Below are 19,141 nucleotides of genomic sequence, written 5' to 3'. Positions count from 1 at the left end.
CCAGGTTTCATCTTCAAAGGAGGACACTGAAGTAAAAAAAAGTAACCTTAAATGGCTCCCTGCCCAAAGAAAATTTAGAGAACTCAAAAAGAATTTAGAAATTAAATGAAAGACATTGAGGAAAAACTTTTAAAAAATAAATAAATAAAGACCATCCAAGAAAAATAAGATTTTTTTGGGGGAAAAAGTTTACCAATTAGAAAAGGAGATACACAGTCTTAAAGATAGAAATAACTCTTTGAGAATTAGAAGTGGGCAAGGGGAAGCTAATGAAACTGTAAGAAACCAAGAAATAACAAAACAGATTATAAAGAATGAAAAATAGAACCAAATGAGAAACATAAGAAAAACAGCAGATATGGAAGATAGAGCAGGAAGAGAAAATATAAAAATAATTGATCTACCTGAAAGCTGTGTCCAAAAAAAAGAATTCACACAATAATGCAGGAAATAATTCAAGAAAATTGTCCTGGAGTGATATAACCTGTGGGGAAAGTAAAAATAGGGGAAAAAAACAAAACAAAACCTACTGATTACCATCTCAAAGAGATCATTTATGGAAAACATACAGAAATATTGTTACCAAATTTTGAAACCCCAGGTTAAAGAGAAAATCTTGGAAGAAACAAGAAAAAAAAACAAAAAAAACAATTCAATATGATTGAACTACAATTAGAATTGTACAGTACTTAGCAGCAGCCACAATAAAAGACTACAGATCCTGGGATTATATATATCAACAATCAAAGAACTAGGCTTGTGGTCAAAAATATCATATCCGGCAGAATTATCTAAAATATTGAATGAAAAAAAAAAAAAAGGACATTCAACAAACTTGCAGATTTTCAGGGCTTTTCTTTCCACCAAACCTGAACTCAATAAAAAAGTTAACACATCCAAAATTAATTCTATTAACATGGACAAATTTTTTGTTTGTTTTTTTTTTTTAACATGGAAATGTATAGCATATGTTTAAGATTGACATCAACAATTGGATAGCTCAAAAGAAAGATGTATAAAAATGAACTGCAGAGGAAGAATAGACATAGAAATATTAGAGGGGAGAAGAGAGCTAATAAATATGAAATTCTATTCACATCGGGAATGGGTTAAATAGGCAATACTACATATATACCCATGAAAGATACAGCACCCTTCAAAATTCAGAAAGAAAGAAGTGGGGAGAGATGGGAGAGGAGAAAGCAAAAGGTATGAGAAGACAACAAAGAAGGGATCCATGGGTGGCGGGGAGATTAAATAATAGAGAGGCAAATTAAGGAGCAGAATTAACAGAGATAGGGTTAACAGGGATAGGAAAGAAGAAATAAACAGAAACATTACAACAAGGAGCAGGAGTCAAATTAATTGATAAAAAAAATTCAGCTAGTAATCATTGGTCTTAGAAAAAGCCAAATTTAAAGATTCAATCAGGAGAGAAATCTATATTACATGTCAGCCATGCTAATACTGTTTTAGGTACATGCTTACATATAGGTAAATATGTGTCTGTATATACATACATATATGTATATATACACATAATGTATCTATGTGACTGAATATATGTAGATATGTATACATGTCATTCTATGTGTGTGTGTATATAGATATAGATATAGATATAGATAAATGTGTGTGTGTGGGTTTGTGGATGGGTATGAATATATATGTATATATATATATTAAATATAAGTGCTTAATGATATCCTGCTTGAGGGAAATGGAGGGGGTGAAAGATGGAAAAAAGAATAAAATAAAAAACTGTGCAGAAGATAACAAAAGAATAATCTTTGCAAGGAAGGAAAGAAACAATTTCTTTTTTTTACTATTATATATCCTTTCTTAAACTGGATATTTATTACTATATATTTTGAATCTTTCTTGATGTTCTGTAGGACACATGACAATGTTCTATTTCATCTTGTTTTCCTTTTCTTTTTTTAATAAATAGAAAAAATTAAAGGTATATGTATTTACAAAATTATTTGTTATTATTTCTATGTTATAGAAATCATCATCACTTATAAATGTCATGGATTCCTCTTATCCGTTACAAATTCCATCCACTACTAAATAACAATTCCTAATAAATTGTGATGATCAGATTCAAAGTTAGATACATTAAAGTAGACCAAAAGCCTATATTCACATGGCCCATATAGTGAATCATTTCTGTCATGACTTGGCCACAATTTAGCCATGGCTCATCATGGCTGATCAATTAACTTATATTGGCCTTGGATTTTTCATTTATAAGATTTTGCTCTGAGTGATTTCCAAGGTCCTTTTCCCTTTTGGAAATTTGTAATTCTAAGTTTGTATTTGAATATGTAGGGATAGAGCAGCTTTACATAAAATGAGAAGAAAATGGAATTGTGCAATGCTGTGTGAGGGGAAGATATTGACACTGAATTAATGAATATTTTTTATTTAGAGTGTAAATAAATAAAATTATTAAAATGAACCATAATTAGAGTGACTAAAAAGCTTATTTAATGTATTGTTTTACTTAATGTATTAAATAGGTTTTTTAAATATAATCTGTGAAATATGTGAAAGGTATATTTGGGATCATTTAAAATTGGTAAAATAGTAAAGGTGAAATGTATCCTCATCATAAAATCATAGAATTTTAGAGTTAGAAAAGAATATAGAGACTTGAGAGTCCGTTTGTCTAATTGGCTTGTGTGTAAACTGAAGTTCTAAATCACTTGTGCAAATGACTGAAGCTAAGGGGAGAAAGAAGTGAGGGGGTGAAAATCCTTCAGAATATGTTGTAGTAAAGATCCACAAGAGAATAGGGAAAGGCTGGCCAACAGTTCTGTAAATTGTATGCCTTTTTAAATATTTTCTTTTCTTCTACTAGGACGTACCTACAATGATTTAAATCAGTATCCTGTGTTCCCTTGGGTGTTAACTAACTATGAATCAGAAGAGTTGGATCTTACATTGCCCAGCAACTTCAGGGATTTGTCTAAGGTGACTTTTCATTCCTACAATTTATATCTAATATTTTAAAGAGAGATATGTGATAGATACAGGAATATTTGTTCTGTATTTAAGTGGATATAGATCTGTGTGTATATATATCAGATATATTTCTATCTATATATATATAAACACTAGATATGTAGGGGATACATGATGATGTATGTGTGCGCGTGCATGTGTGTGTGTGTATACACACAGAGAGTAACTATACAAAAAAAAAAATAAGGGAGGTGTGTGCTTTTGTTGTTGTTTCAGTTGAATCATTTTAGTTATGTCCAGATCTGTGGCACGATTTGGGATTTTCTTGGAAAAAATACTGGAGTAGTTTGCTATTTCCCTCTTCAGCTCATTTTTGCAGATGAATAACTGAGGCGACCACAGTCACACAATAAATATCTGAAGCCAGATTTGAACTCAGGAACAAGAATCTTCTTGACTTTAGATTCTCTGTCCATTGCACCACTTATTGCTTCCCAGTTATGTCTATACGTTCATCTTATATCTAATTTGAAATAGATATAAGATATATCTGTATTTCTAAATCTATATCTATTTAACACTTAGGCTAATAATTTTGAAAGGTAGTATGAGAAAATTAAAAGGAACTTTGCATTTATAAATTTTTTGATCTTGAGATTAATATAGAGCCTCAGTTTACTTGTCAATAAAATAACAATAATGATAATCTACCTTACTTATTTTTCAGAGTATAGTAATCCCAGTAATCAAATGAGAAAGAAGATATGAAAGGACTTTTAAAGTGATAAGCACTATGCAACTCTTTATACTACTTCTGTTCTAACAGATGAACAGCTTATAAGCAGAAGTTGCTATGTGAAAAATAATATAGTTATAAAAGATCAAATCATAAATTGATAATGGTTGAATAGCACCTCAGGCACTTAGTAGCCTGTGAACTTAGAATTGGATGAATAGATTTACAAATTATCACTATGTGCAGAACATTGTGAATTGCATATAATCGTAGATTGTAAAAAAAAAAAAAAAAAAAAAAAAAAAAAGGTGGAGCCTCAGTAAAATAAGACTTCCCTATAATCTCTTCATTTTTAATGTGAACATCAGACTATTGAGAAATTATGTTCTTGATATCTTTTCAAAAACTAGATTTTAAATTCTGACTCAAGTCTCAGAATATGGATTCATTTGCTTATGTATGCTAGTACCAACATATTAAAATATCTCATGATTAGTGTCTAACTACCAGATTCTGTTTACTTGATATATTCTAAATAGGATAGAATACACATGTCTCAACAGATCCAAATGACCAAGATTATATATACCTGATTATGCTTTAATAAGCCTCAACTAATTTGCCAATGGTTTATTTTGGAATTAATTCATCATTTTAAAAAATGTTTTTCATGGCAGAAATGTATACTTTGATTTCATTTATTATTCTTTTTCCACTTAAAATAAGTGTGCATCTTAGTGAATGCATTCTCTTACACTTTTAATGAAAATCCAACACACATCTTGTCTTAGAATTGGCTACTGGCTTTTAACTGTGGTTGATCAGACGACACTTCTTTATCTCTTAAATTTTAAGTACTGTTTTCTGATGAATGCCAGTCCTTTTCATGTGTTCTTTAGCAGATATAACAGAAATCAGTATAACATCTAGATGTCATTGGCTGAAGGAACATTTTTTACTTGCTCAATAATTGCTCAGACTTATGCTAGGTGATATAGGTTTCACTTTGAATTTTCTTTCTGACTTGTAAATTCAAAATACAGAATGAAAAATAAAAATAACCTTGTATTTAGTTATCTTAATGGAAGGTAATATGATATCATGATTCAAAATAGATCCTAGAGTAATAATATACAAATTCAAAAAAGATATTTAAAATTATATTATAAATTACTATTTTGTTTCTTTGTAAATCTTCCTCTTTTTTCAAATTTATTACTAAATCTCCTAGTCAACAAACTTGAAGGTTTAACATATACAGGGTGTGTGTGTGTGTGTGTGTGTGTGTGTGTGTGTGTGTGTGTGTGTGTGTGTGTGTGTGTGTGATTTTATTTTGCTTTTACTATTATCACTCCTATGTAGAAAATCTAATTTAGGAGTTTATGAGAAGGTATTTTACATTTAAAAAATATTGACATCTGTTTAGAGTTATAGTCCTTTTAATATATAAATGAATTTGGTTTTTCTGTTAATAATATCAGTTTTTAAAGCACTGCAACACATAGGTTAACCCCACACTTAATTTAAACAGCCTTCAATGACATTGTTTTTTAACATTAGTCAGAAAATGATAAACTGAAGCAACTGAAATAGATTGTGGTTAATATTACTGTCAGTCTGATGAATAATCCTGACATATACCAGCAGCTCACTGCCAGTCAGTAATCCTCCTCAAACATAAGTGTTTATTATCTACCCAGTCTGATTACATTTAGAAGTGAACACTACTTATTATTTACAAATATCATATTTTCAAATTTGCATAATCTACTTGTTTTCATACTAGAATGTGGGCCTTTTTCTTCTATTTTTGTCTACATTTGATTAATTGGATATAAGGAGGACAGGAGCTAATGTTCAAAATACTTACAAAAAAATTATTTGAGAGTGTCCAGCTATGAGTGGAATTGAAAAATCTTCAGGTTATCTTTAAATTTTGGGAAACCACAGATCTGATTCTCTGATTTTTATGTATATGCTCTCTATATTAATTAAAGCAGGACATTTAAAAAAAAACATACTTAATTCTTTACCTTCACTTTTGCTACATAGACATAACAACATAATTTTCTCATTCCTTGTAATGTTTTTAATTGTCTTGTACAAATGTAATACTAATTTACAGTATGTGAATAACAATGTCTTTTGTTTAAATTTCTAAAAGCCTGAGTAACCTATTTGAATTCAACAAATGTATTGTCATATAATTCATTGATTTATTGAGAACCTATGGTGCCTGCTTTTCCAAGAGAGCTGAGTAATTTTGTTATTTGCCCAAAGAAAACCAGTAAGTATTGGACTGTAGTTTTAGATTCCTATAGATCCTGATTCCATGTGCAGTGTTCTTTTCACTATATAAAGCTGCTTCTGAGTTTTTTTGAAAAGGGGAAAGAATAACTTGTAGAAACTGCAGAACATTAAGCATGATGTTGAGCCCTAAAATTTTTTTGAAATAAGTATAAGATAGTTTTCTAACAAATTTCCTAAATTATGACAATTTCCCAAATTATTCTCTATCAATAGATAGAAAATCCATAGACCTTATCTATCAGTCTGTAAATTTATGACAGATAAGATAAAAGATAAGACCCTGAATAAACAAGATAATGGGCTGTATTAATTTCAGAAAATTTCACTGCTCTTTTAATGACCCCAAATTTCTCCCCAAAACAAAGTTTATCATTTTAATCCTAGTAATCTATTGGTAATGTATGACTCAGACATTGAAGATAGTTAAATAGTAAAATTAAAATTTATTGTCACTCAGTGGTCATTGAATAGGGTTATCAATCAACCATCAAACCTATTAAGTGCCTACTATGTGCCAGACACTGTGCTAGACATAAGGGGGAAAAGGGGAGTAACAGCTCATTGAAACAAAGAATCAGAGACTTACCGCTGGAAGTGACCTCACATATCATCTGATCTAAATCTTAATTTATAGATGAGTAAACCTTTGTCGCCGAGAGGTTTGGTCATTTGAGCTTATAGTATGCTATAGCTAGGATTCTAACCTAGGTCACCTGAGGAACTTTGAAGAACAGTGCTAAGATGGAATGATGAAAGCTGATGGACTACTTAAAGATACAGGTCAGATGGAGAACCTGAGCACGATATAGGTATTACTGTGATGGCAATAGAAATCAATGAGAAGAACTTCAGTTCATTGGATCTATGCTTAGTGGAGAAGACTTGCAAAACTTTTCCAAGATGGTCAGGCATGCTTACATTTGTCACTAGAAAGAATGTCCATATTGATGAGTTCGTAAATCCATTTCAGTAAATTCAGTTTATCACATTGCCTTGCACTTTGATATATATCCAGGTATATTTTTCAATTAATATGTTTTCATATTTTATTGTCTGGAGCAAAATTAACTTTTTAGTCTTTCATATATTTCCTCTTCTGTGGTATGAAACTTGCAGTTGATTTCCTTGTTGAACCTAGAAAATGTTATTTCCTGCCAGTCTGAGCTCAATTAGAAGGCTTTGGAATTTATTAGCTGGCCCAAGCCAGCTAACTGGTGCAACAGATAGTGTACCAGGCCTAGAGTCAGAAAGGCTCCTCCTCTATATCCAGCCTTAACACTGGCTTTGTGACTCTGGACAAGTCACTTAACCCTGTTTGCCTCAGTTTTCTTTTCTGAAAAATGAGCTGGAGAAGGAAATGACAAACCATTCTATAATCTTTGGTAGAAAGCCCCAAATGAGGCCATGAAAAGTTGGACATTACTGGAAAATGACTGAATAACAACAAAAGAACCTATTTTATAAATGTTTCTGTTCCTTTTTGAAAAAAGTAAATCCAAGTAGGAATTCCATGATGTAGAATAGTATCTGAATTTTAAGATAATTTTTAAAAAATTATGAATGTTAAAGCTTTTATACACAAAATGCTGATACATGGGATCTGGTAGATTTTCAGGGAGTTTGTTGTATCAAGGAATTAGAACAATCTCCCTTTGCACTTAAATGAACAAAGTGCTTCTGCTATCTCCTTTCTCTATGGAACGTTGTGGAGAGTTGGGGTGTAATGAACTCTTTTTTCCCTCAAAACCTAACTTTACTATTTGATTTATATATGTATGTGTACTTTTTAGTGTACATATATATTTTACATTATATACTTCTTACTTTCCTTCAAATTGACCATGGAAGTCCAGAATCTCAATCAATCACTCAGTCAGTAAATATTTATTAAATATCAGGCACTGGGCTAAGTGTTGGGGATACTGTGCTAATCTCTAAATATAATAAAATAGTAATGTTGCTTTGCATGCTGTGTAGTTTGTTGAGTTTTTTTAAAATGCAACCAGAGCCTTATCAGTCTTGCCATTCAAAATTTCCTCCCCACACACACTTTAGAAAGATTCCACATGACAGAGTTCAAGATTGATCATTTCCAATAGCTTTTGATGATCATTTAAACCTTTTGTCTTAGTTGAAAAGTAGTTCAGGCTGTGTGCTAACACATTCTGGCCTGACACTTAATAGCACCAAATTTATTATTCTATGATCTTGGTCTTCATATTTTAAAAAATTACCTCTAAATACCCATGCTAATTCTTGATTGATTCCACAGGGAAGAGAATGGGGGGTGAGCAGAATTGGAAAGATTTACGCTAAGTACAAATCATCTAAGTGTTGTAAATCATTTTCAAAATTATTTTAGTGAGAAAATTATATTATTAGTTATATATTTTTATCTACCTATAGATAGTTTATATGTATATGCAAACCTTGCATTTAGCCCCATGATAGTATGCCATTAAAGCATTGTTCAGCTTACATTTACCTATTTACATGTATTTAGCAAATTCATATATCTGCTACAGTAAAATTATATATCCTGTGTTGTAGTTGGATAATAGTAACAGAACAAGAATGTTTTTACTAAGTTCAAAATGAGTATTTGATATGATTTAGAATATAGAAGGCAAAATAAGTAAAATAGAATACTTATTCTCTAGATATTAAAATGAAATGGTAGAGTGTATACATGGTTAAAACCACTTGAGAGAGACAGTATTTTCCAGAGATTTAAAACTGTCCTGTTATTTGAAAATAAAAGTTTGTATTTGTTAGGTCTGAAAGCCTCAGTGCCTCTGATGGAATTTTTTTCCCCAGGCAATATTAAGTAAAATCTAGAGTATGTGAAGATAAGTGCCAAACCATTTCAGCTTTACACACCATATGACAAAATACCCTAAGAGCCAAGGTTGGATAAAAATGCTGATCAGCCTGTTTATTATACTTGTCATTTAGATAAAGGAGTTACTATAATAGAAATTGAATTGTTGCTTACACCCTGTTGTTGTTGCTGTGTTTTTTAAATGAGTCTAACCAGGACATTTATTTGTATTGCTTCTTTAGAAAAAAGACCCCCCCCCAAAAAAAAGTGTGTAATATCTATCAGGATATCTACAGATAGGAAGATATCACACATATATCCTTACTCTTCAACCCCCACATAGATGTGTGTGTATTTATATTTACACATACATAGACATGTGTGTGTGTGTGTGTTTGTAGACAAAAATGAATCCTTTTATTTCTCAGGTAAGAGTTAACATACATAGAATGCTCCAGTTGACTGTCACTATTCCCTATGTACATGAATGAGAAGAGAAATCATAGTGACCCCTAGATGATAGTATGTTTTCTTTTTAGTATGTTTTTCTTTCCTAGCAAGCTACAAATTCCCCTCTACCTCTTCTTATCCTTCCTACTCTCACCTTACTTGCCCCTCCCCAGACTTTTTTTAGGCATTTAGCTTAACGATGGCATAGAATTAAAGTGATTTATGGTTATATTTATTAGTTTATATGAGTATGCATTTTTTATCTCTCTCGTACTCCTAAGTCAGTGTCAGGTAGCTTATGGACAAGGTTTAGGAGATAGACAAAGTTCAATTAATGAAAAATTGTCTCTCTCACATTATAACAACTAGTCTGGCAACTCTTTTATTGATTTATAAAATGTATTCTCACTATCAACCAAACCATTTTGGGGTCACTGTCATCTAACATAGTATAACTTTTTCCTGAAATTTTCACTCATCATATTCCCCTTTACCCTAAACCACCCCCCCCTTTTCTATCATAGAATGATTCTTGGATTCCAGTCTACTCTACACTCCTAAAACCAGATTAAAATGTCATTTGATTATGTTTAAGAGGATAAATAAAAATGCAACACCTATAATGCAGATTTATGCATTTCTTAGGCAATATGTGGCCTGCAGAGATGCTTTGGAGGACCTTTTCTATATTATTTTTGTTTTCTGTTGGAAAATGAGAATCATGAGATTTTATTGCAGGAAGGTCTTAAATTTGAGTAGTTTCTTTAGTCTGAACCATGTTCAGGTTTCATTTGGCCAAAGTTTTACCAAAAAAGTTTCTTCCTTAGAAACTCTATTGAACTATTGTCCTTTAGAGTTATTGTATCTTGCCAAAAGTTTGCTTTTCTTAGGTCCTTTATAATTAATTTTTTTTTTCACTACAATGAGAGAGTTGGATGAGGTGAAGTAAGTTTAACTTTTAAGTTCTTTGATCTTATTATCTCTTTCAATGTTCCTAGTTTCTAGGAACCAAAACCAAAGCCCAAAATCTAATTGTTGCCATCTCCATCTGCTTTTCAGACATCTCAAATTAGATGTCCAATAGACATCTTAAAGTCTGTATCAAAACAGAACTCATTACCTTTCCCTCTAAATTATCCCTTTCTCCTCCCTTCCCTGTTACTGTAGGGGATAATGCTTTCCTCCCAGTTCCTCAGGCTCCCAACCTAAGCGTTATGGACTCCTCACTATCTCTCCTTTCCTTTCCCTATATTTAAGCTATTGCCAAGGCCTGTCAGTTTCACCTCTGGAACATCTCTAGAATAAGTCCCCTTCTCCTCTTTGACACTACCATCCTTGTCACCTCATACCTATAACTATTGTAATAGCTTGCAGATGGATCTGCCTGCCTCAAGTCTCTCCCAGTATAGGCTGCCTGCCTTCCGCCAAAGTGATTTTCCTAAAGCTCAGACCCAATCAAGTTACTCCCCACCTCCATTCCATGCCCCACTCAATAAACTCTGTGGCTCCCTGAAATTCATAGATTTTCTTAGCTCAGTTCCTACTCCATTTCAATTCTGGACTCTGCTGTATATACTGCCATCCAGTGACATTAGCTTCCTTTACCCATGCATATGTTTTGTAAATAAAAAGCAATAATTTTTTTAAAATGTCCTGGAGAGTGAGTGTGTGTGTGTGTGTGTGTGTGTGTGTATGAATATATAAATATATCTTTAAGTATATCCTGCTTGGGAGAATTGGGGGGATAAAAGAGGAAAAAATAGAGTTTAAAAACTATTCATCAGAGAACAAAACAACCTACAAGGAAGTAAAGAAAATATGGACATTCATGAAAATGATTTCTTCTAATATTATATATCCTTTCTTGAACTTGTAATTTATTGTTATATATTTTGATTCCTCCTTAATGTTCTGCTGGGCACATGACAGTGTTCTGTTTTTGTCTTGTCTTGTCTTGTTTTGTTTTCCTTTTCTGTTTTTCTTTTTTTATTCTATTTTTAAATAAAATTAAAATCAGGGAAAAAAATGCTTCCCATTTTCCATTTTCATACTATGTAGATGTTACTATGAGGTGATTTTCAAGACTGTACCCGGGTCAGAAGTAAAATTGTAAAGAAGAAATAGTCATTTCCTTTCCCCTCACTTTCCAATATTTTCTCCGGTTTTGTTTTAAGACTCTCTGACGCTTAATTTTGAGTTCCTTTCTTATTCTTTGATTTTCCTAGGCCCTCACTATTGACCTCTGCCTAAATCTGCTTTGCCCCTTTCTTCAGAATTACTAATGCTTTCTCCTTATTTCCTTCATCCTCCCAACAAATTTTTTAAGAATTCTTCTGTGTAGGTCTGCTTTTTATTATCAAATGAAAATATGAATTATTTAATGTTGTCATGAATAATTAGCATTTTAAAAGAGAGGCTTTCCTGGTTCCAATGAATTTCTATAGTGCCTTTCCCTAGTCCTAGCTTACTGCTTGCTACCTGATTTATGACCTCTGTTGAGATGATACATCTTCAGCACTTTCAAGCAGTGAATCATCTTCCTCAATGTTCTACTTTTCCCCCCAGTTATCCTTTTATCTTTTATTTTAAAAATATTTTCTCAATAGTAGTTTATTTTTCCAAATACATGTAAAAGTAGTGTTCAACATTCATTTTTGTAAGATTTTCTGTTCCACCATTTGCATTTTTGTTTTTCTTCCCAGGTCATTTTTACCTTCTGAATCCAATTCTTCCTGTGCAACAAGAGAACTGTTCGGTTCTGCACACATATATTGTATCTAGGATATACTATAACATATTTAACATGTATAAGACTGTCTGCCATCTAGGGGAGGGGGTGGAGGGAAGGAAGGAAAAAGTCAGAACAGAAGTGAGTGCAAGGGATAATGTAAAAAATTACCCTTGCATATTTCTATCAATAAAAAGTTATAATAAAAAAAATTAATTTTTATTTTAAAAAAAAGATTTTTCTGTTCCAAATTTTTCTCCCTCCTTCCATTATCTCCCCCTCCCCAAGATAGGAAGCAATCTGATATAGATTAAGCATATTCAATCCTTTAAAACATATTTTATATTTGTCATATTGTACAAGAAATATCAGACCAAAAGGGAAAAAACTGCAAGAAAGAAAAAGCAAATAAACAAACAAAAAATAAAAGGTCAACATACTTTGATCCACATTTAGCCTCCATATATCTTTTCCATCCCAAGTATATTGGAATTGCCTTGAATCATTATTGATAAGATCCTGATTCATCATAGTTGATCATCACATAATCTTGTTGCTGTGTACAGTGTCTTCTTGTGAGCCTATTTTTCTAAATTATATAACTCCTTTTCATGCATTCTAGAGTTAAACCAAACTTTCCTGTTTGATATTTCCTGTACACAGTATTACATTTCCCACTTGGGAATCTTTTCATAAGCTGACTCTGTTCTTAGAACCTTCTTGGTTCCCACTATTGACTTTTGAGAATCTTGGCTTTCTGTAATGCTCAGCTCAGTGCTTCCTCCTAGAAGAGATCTTTCCTCATCACTTCAAGTGTTAAATATAATGTCTTCAAACATTTATTTCATCTTTATTTTATATATGTTGTATTTGTTTATGCATTTGCCTGTTGTTTTCCCCCAAGGGACCATGTTTTTATTTTTATCTTTATGGCACCATGGCCTAAAAGATTACTTGGCACAAGGTTAGTATTTAACTTAATAAATGCTGACCTATTTTAGTTTAATTTAATCATGTGATTCTCAGTAGAATAAGAAGCCAGGAGATTTAGATTATATGAGATGGGGAGCTCCTTGAGAGCAGGGACTGGCTTTTGTCTTGCTGTGTATCCTCAGCACTTACCAGAGGGTCTGGCTTATAATAATACATGCTTATAGTTGGTTGTTGACTGACTAGTTTTGCCTCTAATTGGTTGTGTGATCTTGGATAGGGCACTTAACCTCTCTAAAGCTCAGATTCTTCACCTTTACAATGAGAAAAGGAGAGTAATTGATTTCAAAACTTTCCTTCCTTAAAATTCAATAGGTGTTAAGTAGAGTTATGCTCATAAATATTTAATAACTGGCATTCTACGAGAAGAAAATAATTTAACAGTATCAAAGGCTATAGGAAATAGCAATTTCAAGTAAGATAAAGTAGGAAGCCAAACTCCTGAGTTTAAAAGACAAAGAGAAGAAAGGAAACATCGAGGTTGATAGTTAGGAATTTAACCTTGTAAGATAGCAGAGACTTCCCAGTGAGGAAGTATTGCTTCTTTTTTTTTTTTTTTTTTTTTTTTTTTTGGTATCTTCCGTGTCTAGGTACTTAATACATTTTTGTGGATTGATTGAATCTCTTCCCTCTTTGTTTTACAAATGAGAAAATTGAGTCCTGTGAGATAATTTGCCTAAGGCTTCACATTTAACCTTTAAGATCCAAATCCAGGGTTTTTCCTGATGAACGTATATACACACACCATACACAGAAAAATAATTGCAAATACAAATAAGTGTAGTGGTTAGTGGGTCTTGTTTCCTCTTTAGTTCTCACTTTCTTTTTTGAATCTCATTCTGCTGTTTCCGGCTATTAGGCCTAAAGCATTTGATTCTGTTATTTCTAAGACTAGGTCCTTCAGAAATTGCTTTTTCCCCTCCCATTTATGGAAAGAAACTGAAAGCTTAAGTCCCATCCTTCTTCCCCCTTTACCTTACAGTTTCTAAGTAATAATCCAATTGGAGCAATAGATATACAGTACTCCAACCCTTCTAGGCCCTTACAGAATTCATTTACATTCCTGAGAGTCATCCAGATGTCAAACTCAAATTGAAAGGGTTAAGGGAGAAGTAAAGTAATCCATACATAAGGATCCCTGAGGGCCACATATTGAGTTAGTTTAAAATGCAATGTTATCTGTATTTTATTGCATTTTTATTTATTTTGTTAAATGTTTCCCAATTACATTTAATCTTGTTCTGGCTGTTCTCTGTAGCAGGGCTGATTGACACCACTGATTTAGATTGTCATTCTCCATATTAAGCATTTCCCTGCCTCTAGGAACTGTTTACATTAGGTCATTTCTTTATCCAGTCCTAAAACAAATTTAAAATAAAGAATGATTTTAACTATAATCAACCTAGGTCATTTAATTCCAAATTTAAGTAGCATGGGATTGAAGGTAGTTCTGACAGCACACTGGCTGCCTGGCTTTGGTTGAACTTAGAGCTTTATTTTATCCTAATAAAATGAAGGTAAGAATACTTGATTGTGATGATACAGTAAAATATTTGAAAAAAACATTATCTAGCAATAAAATGTTAAATGGCAATATTTTAAAATGATTTTAATAAAATGGCTAATAGCATGTGGAAACTTCCGGAATAATCTTTTGGTCTTAATATTAGACTTTGATACATTAAAAAGGTGACCTTGAAAATTACTTTTAGTTCTAGATCTATCATCCTATGACCTTTTCTGGAGGTAAATTGTTGATCAATCTGTCTCCAACTACAAATATGTGGTGTCTTATTGATGCAGTTCTAGTGGTAGAAAATTGAGTGTGAAAATCCCTTCTGGACAGCACACAGGTCCAACGTGAAAGAATTCACGAACTCGAAACGTCTGAATGGCAAAAGGGATTTTTATGGGCACTGAGAAGCCAGCTTTGCTAGGAAGAGACTAGTGGCAAGAGATCCTGTCAAGGAAATAAAGGTTATCACTGAGAAGAGGGTATCTTCACAGTGGGCCAGAGTCCTGACAGGCAGTTGTGCCAAGAAGAGAGGTCCCTTAGCAAAGCATAATCTTACTTCAAACTTCTGCAGAGATTTGGAGTTCAAAATTGTCTTTTTATAAAGAGTCTGAGGCTGGGGCTTCTATTCAATGCCCTCAAGGCCTAGATTTCCAGTGGAAAAGAGAATACTTATCTTGAAGTTTTAAGACACTTAATAAGAATATCAGGCCCAAGTCTCCAACTGAATGAGACCACTTAAGTTGGAGCTGCTAGACCACTTCAACTCAGTAGAGGGTACAGCTGGCCCTGAAAGGTGGGTCTCTGTAAGAGGAGAATTTCAGAATTCACCCCCATTGCTTCCCCGCCAAAAGTCAATGGGGAAAGTTTTAGAGTTCACCCCCCCACCCATCACTAGATCCATTCTTCAAACATTTCCAACTTGGTGTTGACTGACAGAACTTATGGTCACCATGTTAGCTTCAAAAATTCAGGGTCACCTTTATATTGAAAGTAACCATTAGAAGATGATTTTTGTGCACATAAGACTATGTATTTTGAAATTTAGCTAAACAAAGAGAAATATGGCTTCTAATTGCAAATTATTATCAGATAAATTATAGTTAGAAGGCATAAGAAATTCAGTTAATTCTTTTCCTCAAAATAGACAAATGCTACTTAAAATGTAGAAGAACCTTGGAGAGTAATTTTCTTAAATTATGCATTCTAGTCAAAGGTGAAGTTAAAAGATTTTCTTAACTAAATGAGTATCTTCTCAGTCTAAATCTTATTATCACTCTTATTCTTGTTTCAGGAGCTGAGTTCCTTCTTCAACTTTTATCAACTTTTCAAATAGAGCATGGTTAGGCTTTTGGGAAGGGACGGTAAGGGGAGAAAAAGGATTTAATCTTTTTTTTCCTGTGAGTGTTATTAAATACTAGTAAAATTTTTATTTTTTCATTCTGGTAAGTCTAGAGAAAACTTCCCTCTGGAGAAATATTTACTTTTAAATATTTCTTAAAATAGAAGGTGAAATGGAAGACAGGGAGGAATAATGTATTTCATACATACTAGCGAAGAATTTTTCAAAGTAATGATAGGTGCTACAAAACTGTGGAAAGGGTGAGATGACAGGCTGTTCCCCATAATAAAATGTTGCAGAATCATAGGATTGTAAGAGACCTCGAATCATCAGTACAGACCTCTCATTTTAAACTTGTATATAATCCAGTAAAAGCATACCCCTTAAGGGTAGTTTTTTTGGGGAAGCTGGGGAGATGTTTGTTGTTTTTCTTTCCCCAGAAACTAACTTAGTTACTCTAACAAAGTGTCTACCTAATCAACAAATACATGCTGAATTGAAATGATTTTCCCATAGTTACAACTATAAGTAGCAAAAGACATCTTGAAGAAAGGTGTTTTAATTCCAAATTCAGGCAAACCTTCAGATATTACCTGTATACCATGCTTTTTCATTTCCTAGATCATCATTTTATCATTAGGTTTAGAGCTGAAAGAGGTCTTTTTCTTTTTGGAGGGGTCAGTTTCCTCAGGACCCAAGTAAACTTATCATAGAAGTTTTATAAAATGATATTAGAAAACAAAATAAGCAAAAGCTCTTCCTTTCTTATTCCTTCCATCTTCTGACACTTAGTAAGTCCTGATATCTTCCAGATGACAATATTCTCTTTTTCCTTTTTTTTTTTTTTTTTTTTTTTGGTACTGGTTGTACTTTCTTTTATTATTATTATTTTTATTGACAAAACATATGCATGGGTAATTTTTCAACATTGACCCTTGCAAAAGCTTCTGTTCCAACTTTTCCCCTCCTCCCCTAGATGGCAAGTAGTCTAATACATGCTAAGTATGTTAAAATATATTTTGAATCCAATATATGTATACATATTTATACAGTTATCTTGTTGCACAAGAAAAATCAAATTTAGAAAGAAGGTAAAAATAACCTGGGCAGAAAAACAAAAATGCAAGCAAAGAATAATAGAAAGAGTGCAAATGCTATGTTGTGGTCCACACTCATTCCCCAGTATTCTTTTGCTGGGTATAGCTGGTTCTGTTCATCACTGATCAATTGGAACTGATTTGCATCCTCTCATTGTTGAAGAGAGCCACATCCATCAGAATTGATCATCATGTAGTATTGTTGAAGTGTATAATGATCTCCTGGTTCTGCTCATTTCACTCAGCATCAGTTGATGTAAGTCTCTCCAGGCCTCTCTGAAATCATCCTGCTGGTCATTTGTTATAGAACAATAATATTCCTTAACATTCATATACCACAATTTATTCAGCCATTCTCTAATTAATGGGCATCCATTCAATTTCCAGTTTCTAGTCACTATAAAAAGGGCTGCCAAAAACATTATTTTTTTGCTCATATGGGTCCCTTTCCCTTCTTTAAGATCCCTTTGGGATATAAGCCCAGTAGTAACACTGCTGGATCAAAGGGAATGCACAGTTTGATAACTTTTTGAGCATAATTCCAGATTGCTCCCCAGAATGGTTGGCTCCTTTCACATCTTCACCAACAATGCATCAGTGTCCCAGTTTTCCCACATCCCCTCTAACATTTGTCATTATCTTTTCCTGTCATCTTAGCCAATCTGACAGGTATGTAGTGGTATCTCACAGTTGTCTTAATTTGCATTTCTCTGATCAATAATGGTTTGGAGTATCTTTTCATATAAGTAGAAATAGTTTCAATTTCATCTTCTGAAAATTATCTGTTCATATCCTTTGACCATTTATCAATTGGAGAATGACTTGATTTTTTTATAAATTAGAGTAAATTCTTTATATATTTTGGAAATGAGCCTTTTATCAGAACCTTAAACTGTAAAAATGTTTTTCCAGTTTATTAGTTCTCTTCTAATCTTGTCTGCATTAGTGTTGCTTATACAAAAGCTTTTTAACTTGATGTAATCAAAATTTTCTATTTTGTGATCAATAATGATCTCTAGTTCTTCTTTGGTCCTCCTCCACAAGTCTGAAAGGTAAACTGTCCTATGTTCTTCTAATTTATTTATAATCTCATTCTTTATGTCTAAATCAGGAACCCATTTTGATCTTATCTTGGTGTATGGTGATGTGTTAAGTTTCTGCCATACTGCCATACTAATTTTCCCAGCAGTTTTTTCTCAACTTGTGAATTCTTATTCCAAAAGTTGGGATCTTTGTGTTTGTCAAATACTAGATTGCTGTAGTTATTGACTATATTGTCCTGTGAACCTAACCTATTCCACTGATCAACTAATCTATTTCTTAGCCAATACCAAATGGTTTTGGTGACCGCTGCTTTATATATAGTTTTTGATCAGGTGCAGCTAGGCCACCATCATTTGATTTTTTTTTTTTCATTAGTTCAATGGTTATACTTTCATTTATAACTCCTACTCCTTTCAAAATCAATATACTTCTTGTTTCCCATTATCACTTTTCCATTCCCTCATCCCCCTATCTTTTTTATTTTAACCATTCTTTCAGATTAATTTAGCTAAAATATGTCACTTAGTCCATATTCTGTTTTTCATTTCTTTCCAAGCCTAACTCCTCCCAAATTTTTAACCAGCCCTGTTTTTGCTATGGTCTCCCTTCCCATTCTTGACCCTTTGTTGAATCAGTTAAGCTTACTGTCTTGTACTTTTGAATTCCTTATTCCTGTATCCTGTCAATTCCAAGGTCCTCCATCACCTTTCATCTTTTTTCTTGTTTATATACTCCTGAGCAGATAGGAGGGAATTACAGAATTGTTGACAGAATTCATGGCTAATTATTTTTTAAATGAATCTTCTTTAAAGCAAGTAGTTCTGTGTCCTACTCATCATAATACCATTTCCAACCCTTTTCTTTGCTTAAACCTTCCTTGTCCTTCTCTGACTACTTTTATTGGTGAAGATTAAATATGATACCATCACTAAGGGCTCTCTCTTCCTTTTTATCATCTTCATCTCATATCTTCTGACGTTCTTCTTCATTCTAGTCTCTGACAGTGACTTTTCTGCTTACCAAAGTAAACATGTACTTATGATCTCCTCCCATTATATGCCCCCCCATCAAATCAGACCATTTCTTACCTCCATTGCAATATTTATTTCCTATTTCCTATTTTCTTTCCTGCTGCCTGCA

At 32.8% G+C, this 19,141-nt stretch overlaps 1 protein-coding gene across 4 annotated transcripts in view; it reads left to right on the top strand.

Annotated features, from left to right (window-relative positions):
* LRBA (LPS responsive beige-like anchor protein) overlaps nucleotides 1-19,141 on the top strand; it is a 742,057-nt gene that overhangs the window by 525,878 nt on the left and 197,038 nt on the right. For all 4 annotated transcript variants that reach the window (XM_074272516.1, XM_074272513.1, XM_074272515.1 and 1 more), the window contains exon 44: nucleotides 2,867-2,979. In XM_074272516.1, coding sequence (XP_074128617.1) covers nucleotides 2,867-2,979 — 113 coding nt within the window. The remainder of the gene's footprint in view (nucleotides 1-2,866; nucleotides 2,980-19,141) is intronic.

The sequence above is a fragment of the Sminthopsis crassicaudata genome, chromosome 6 (assembly GCF_048593235.1).
Source record: "Sminthopsis crassicaudata isolate SCR6 chromosome 6, ASM4859323v1, whole genome shotgun sequence".
Lineage (NCBI taxonomy): Eukaryota > Metazoa > Chordata > Mammalia > Dasyuromorphia > Dasyuridae > Sminthopsis > Sminthopsis crassicaudata.
This window is presented reverse-complemented; position numbering and strand designations above follow the sequence as displayed.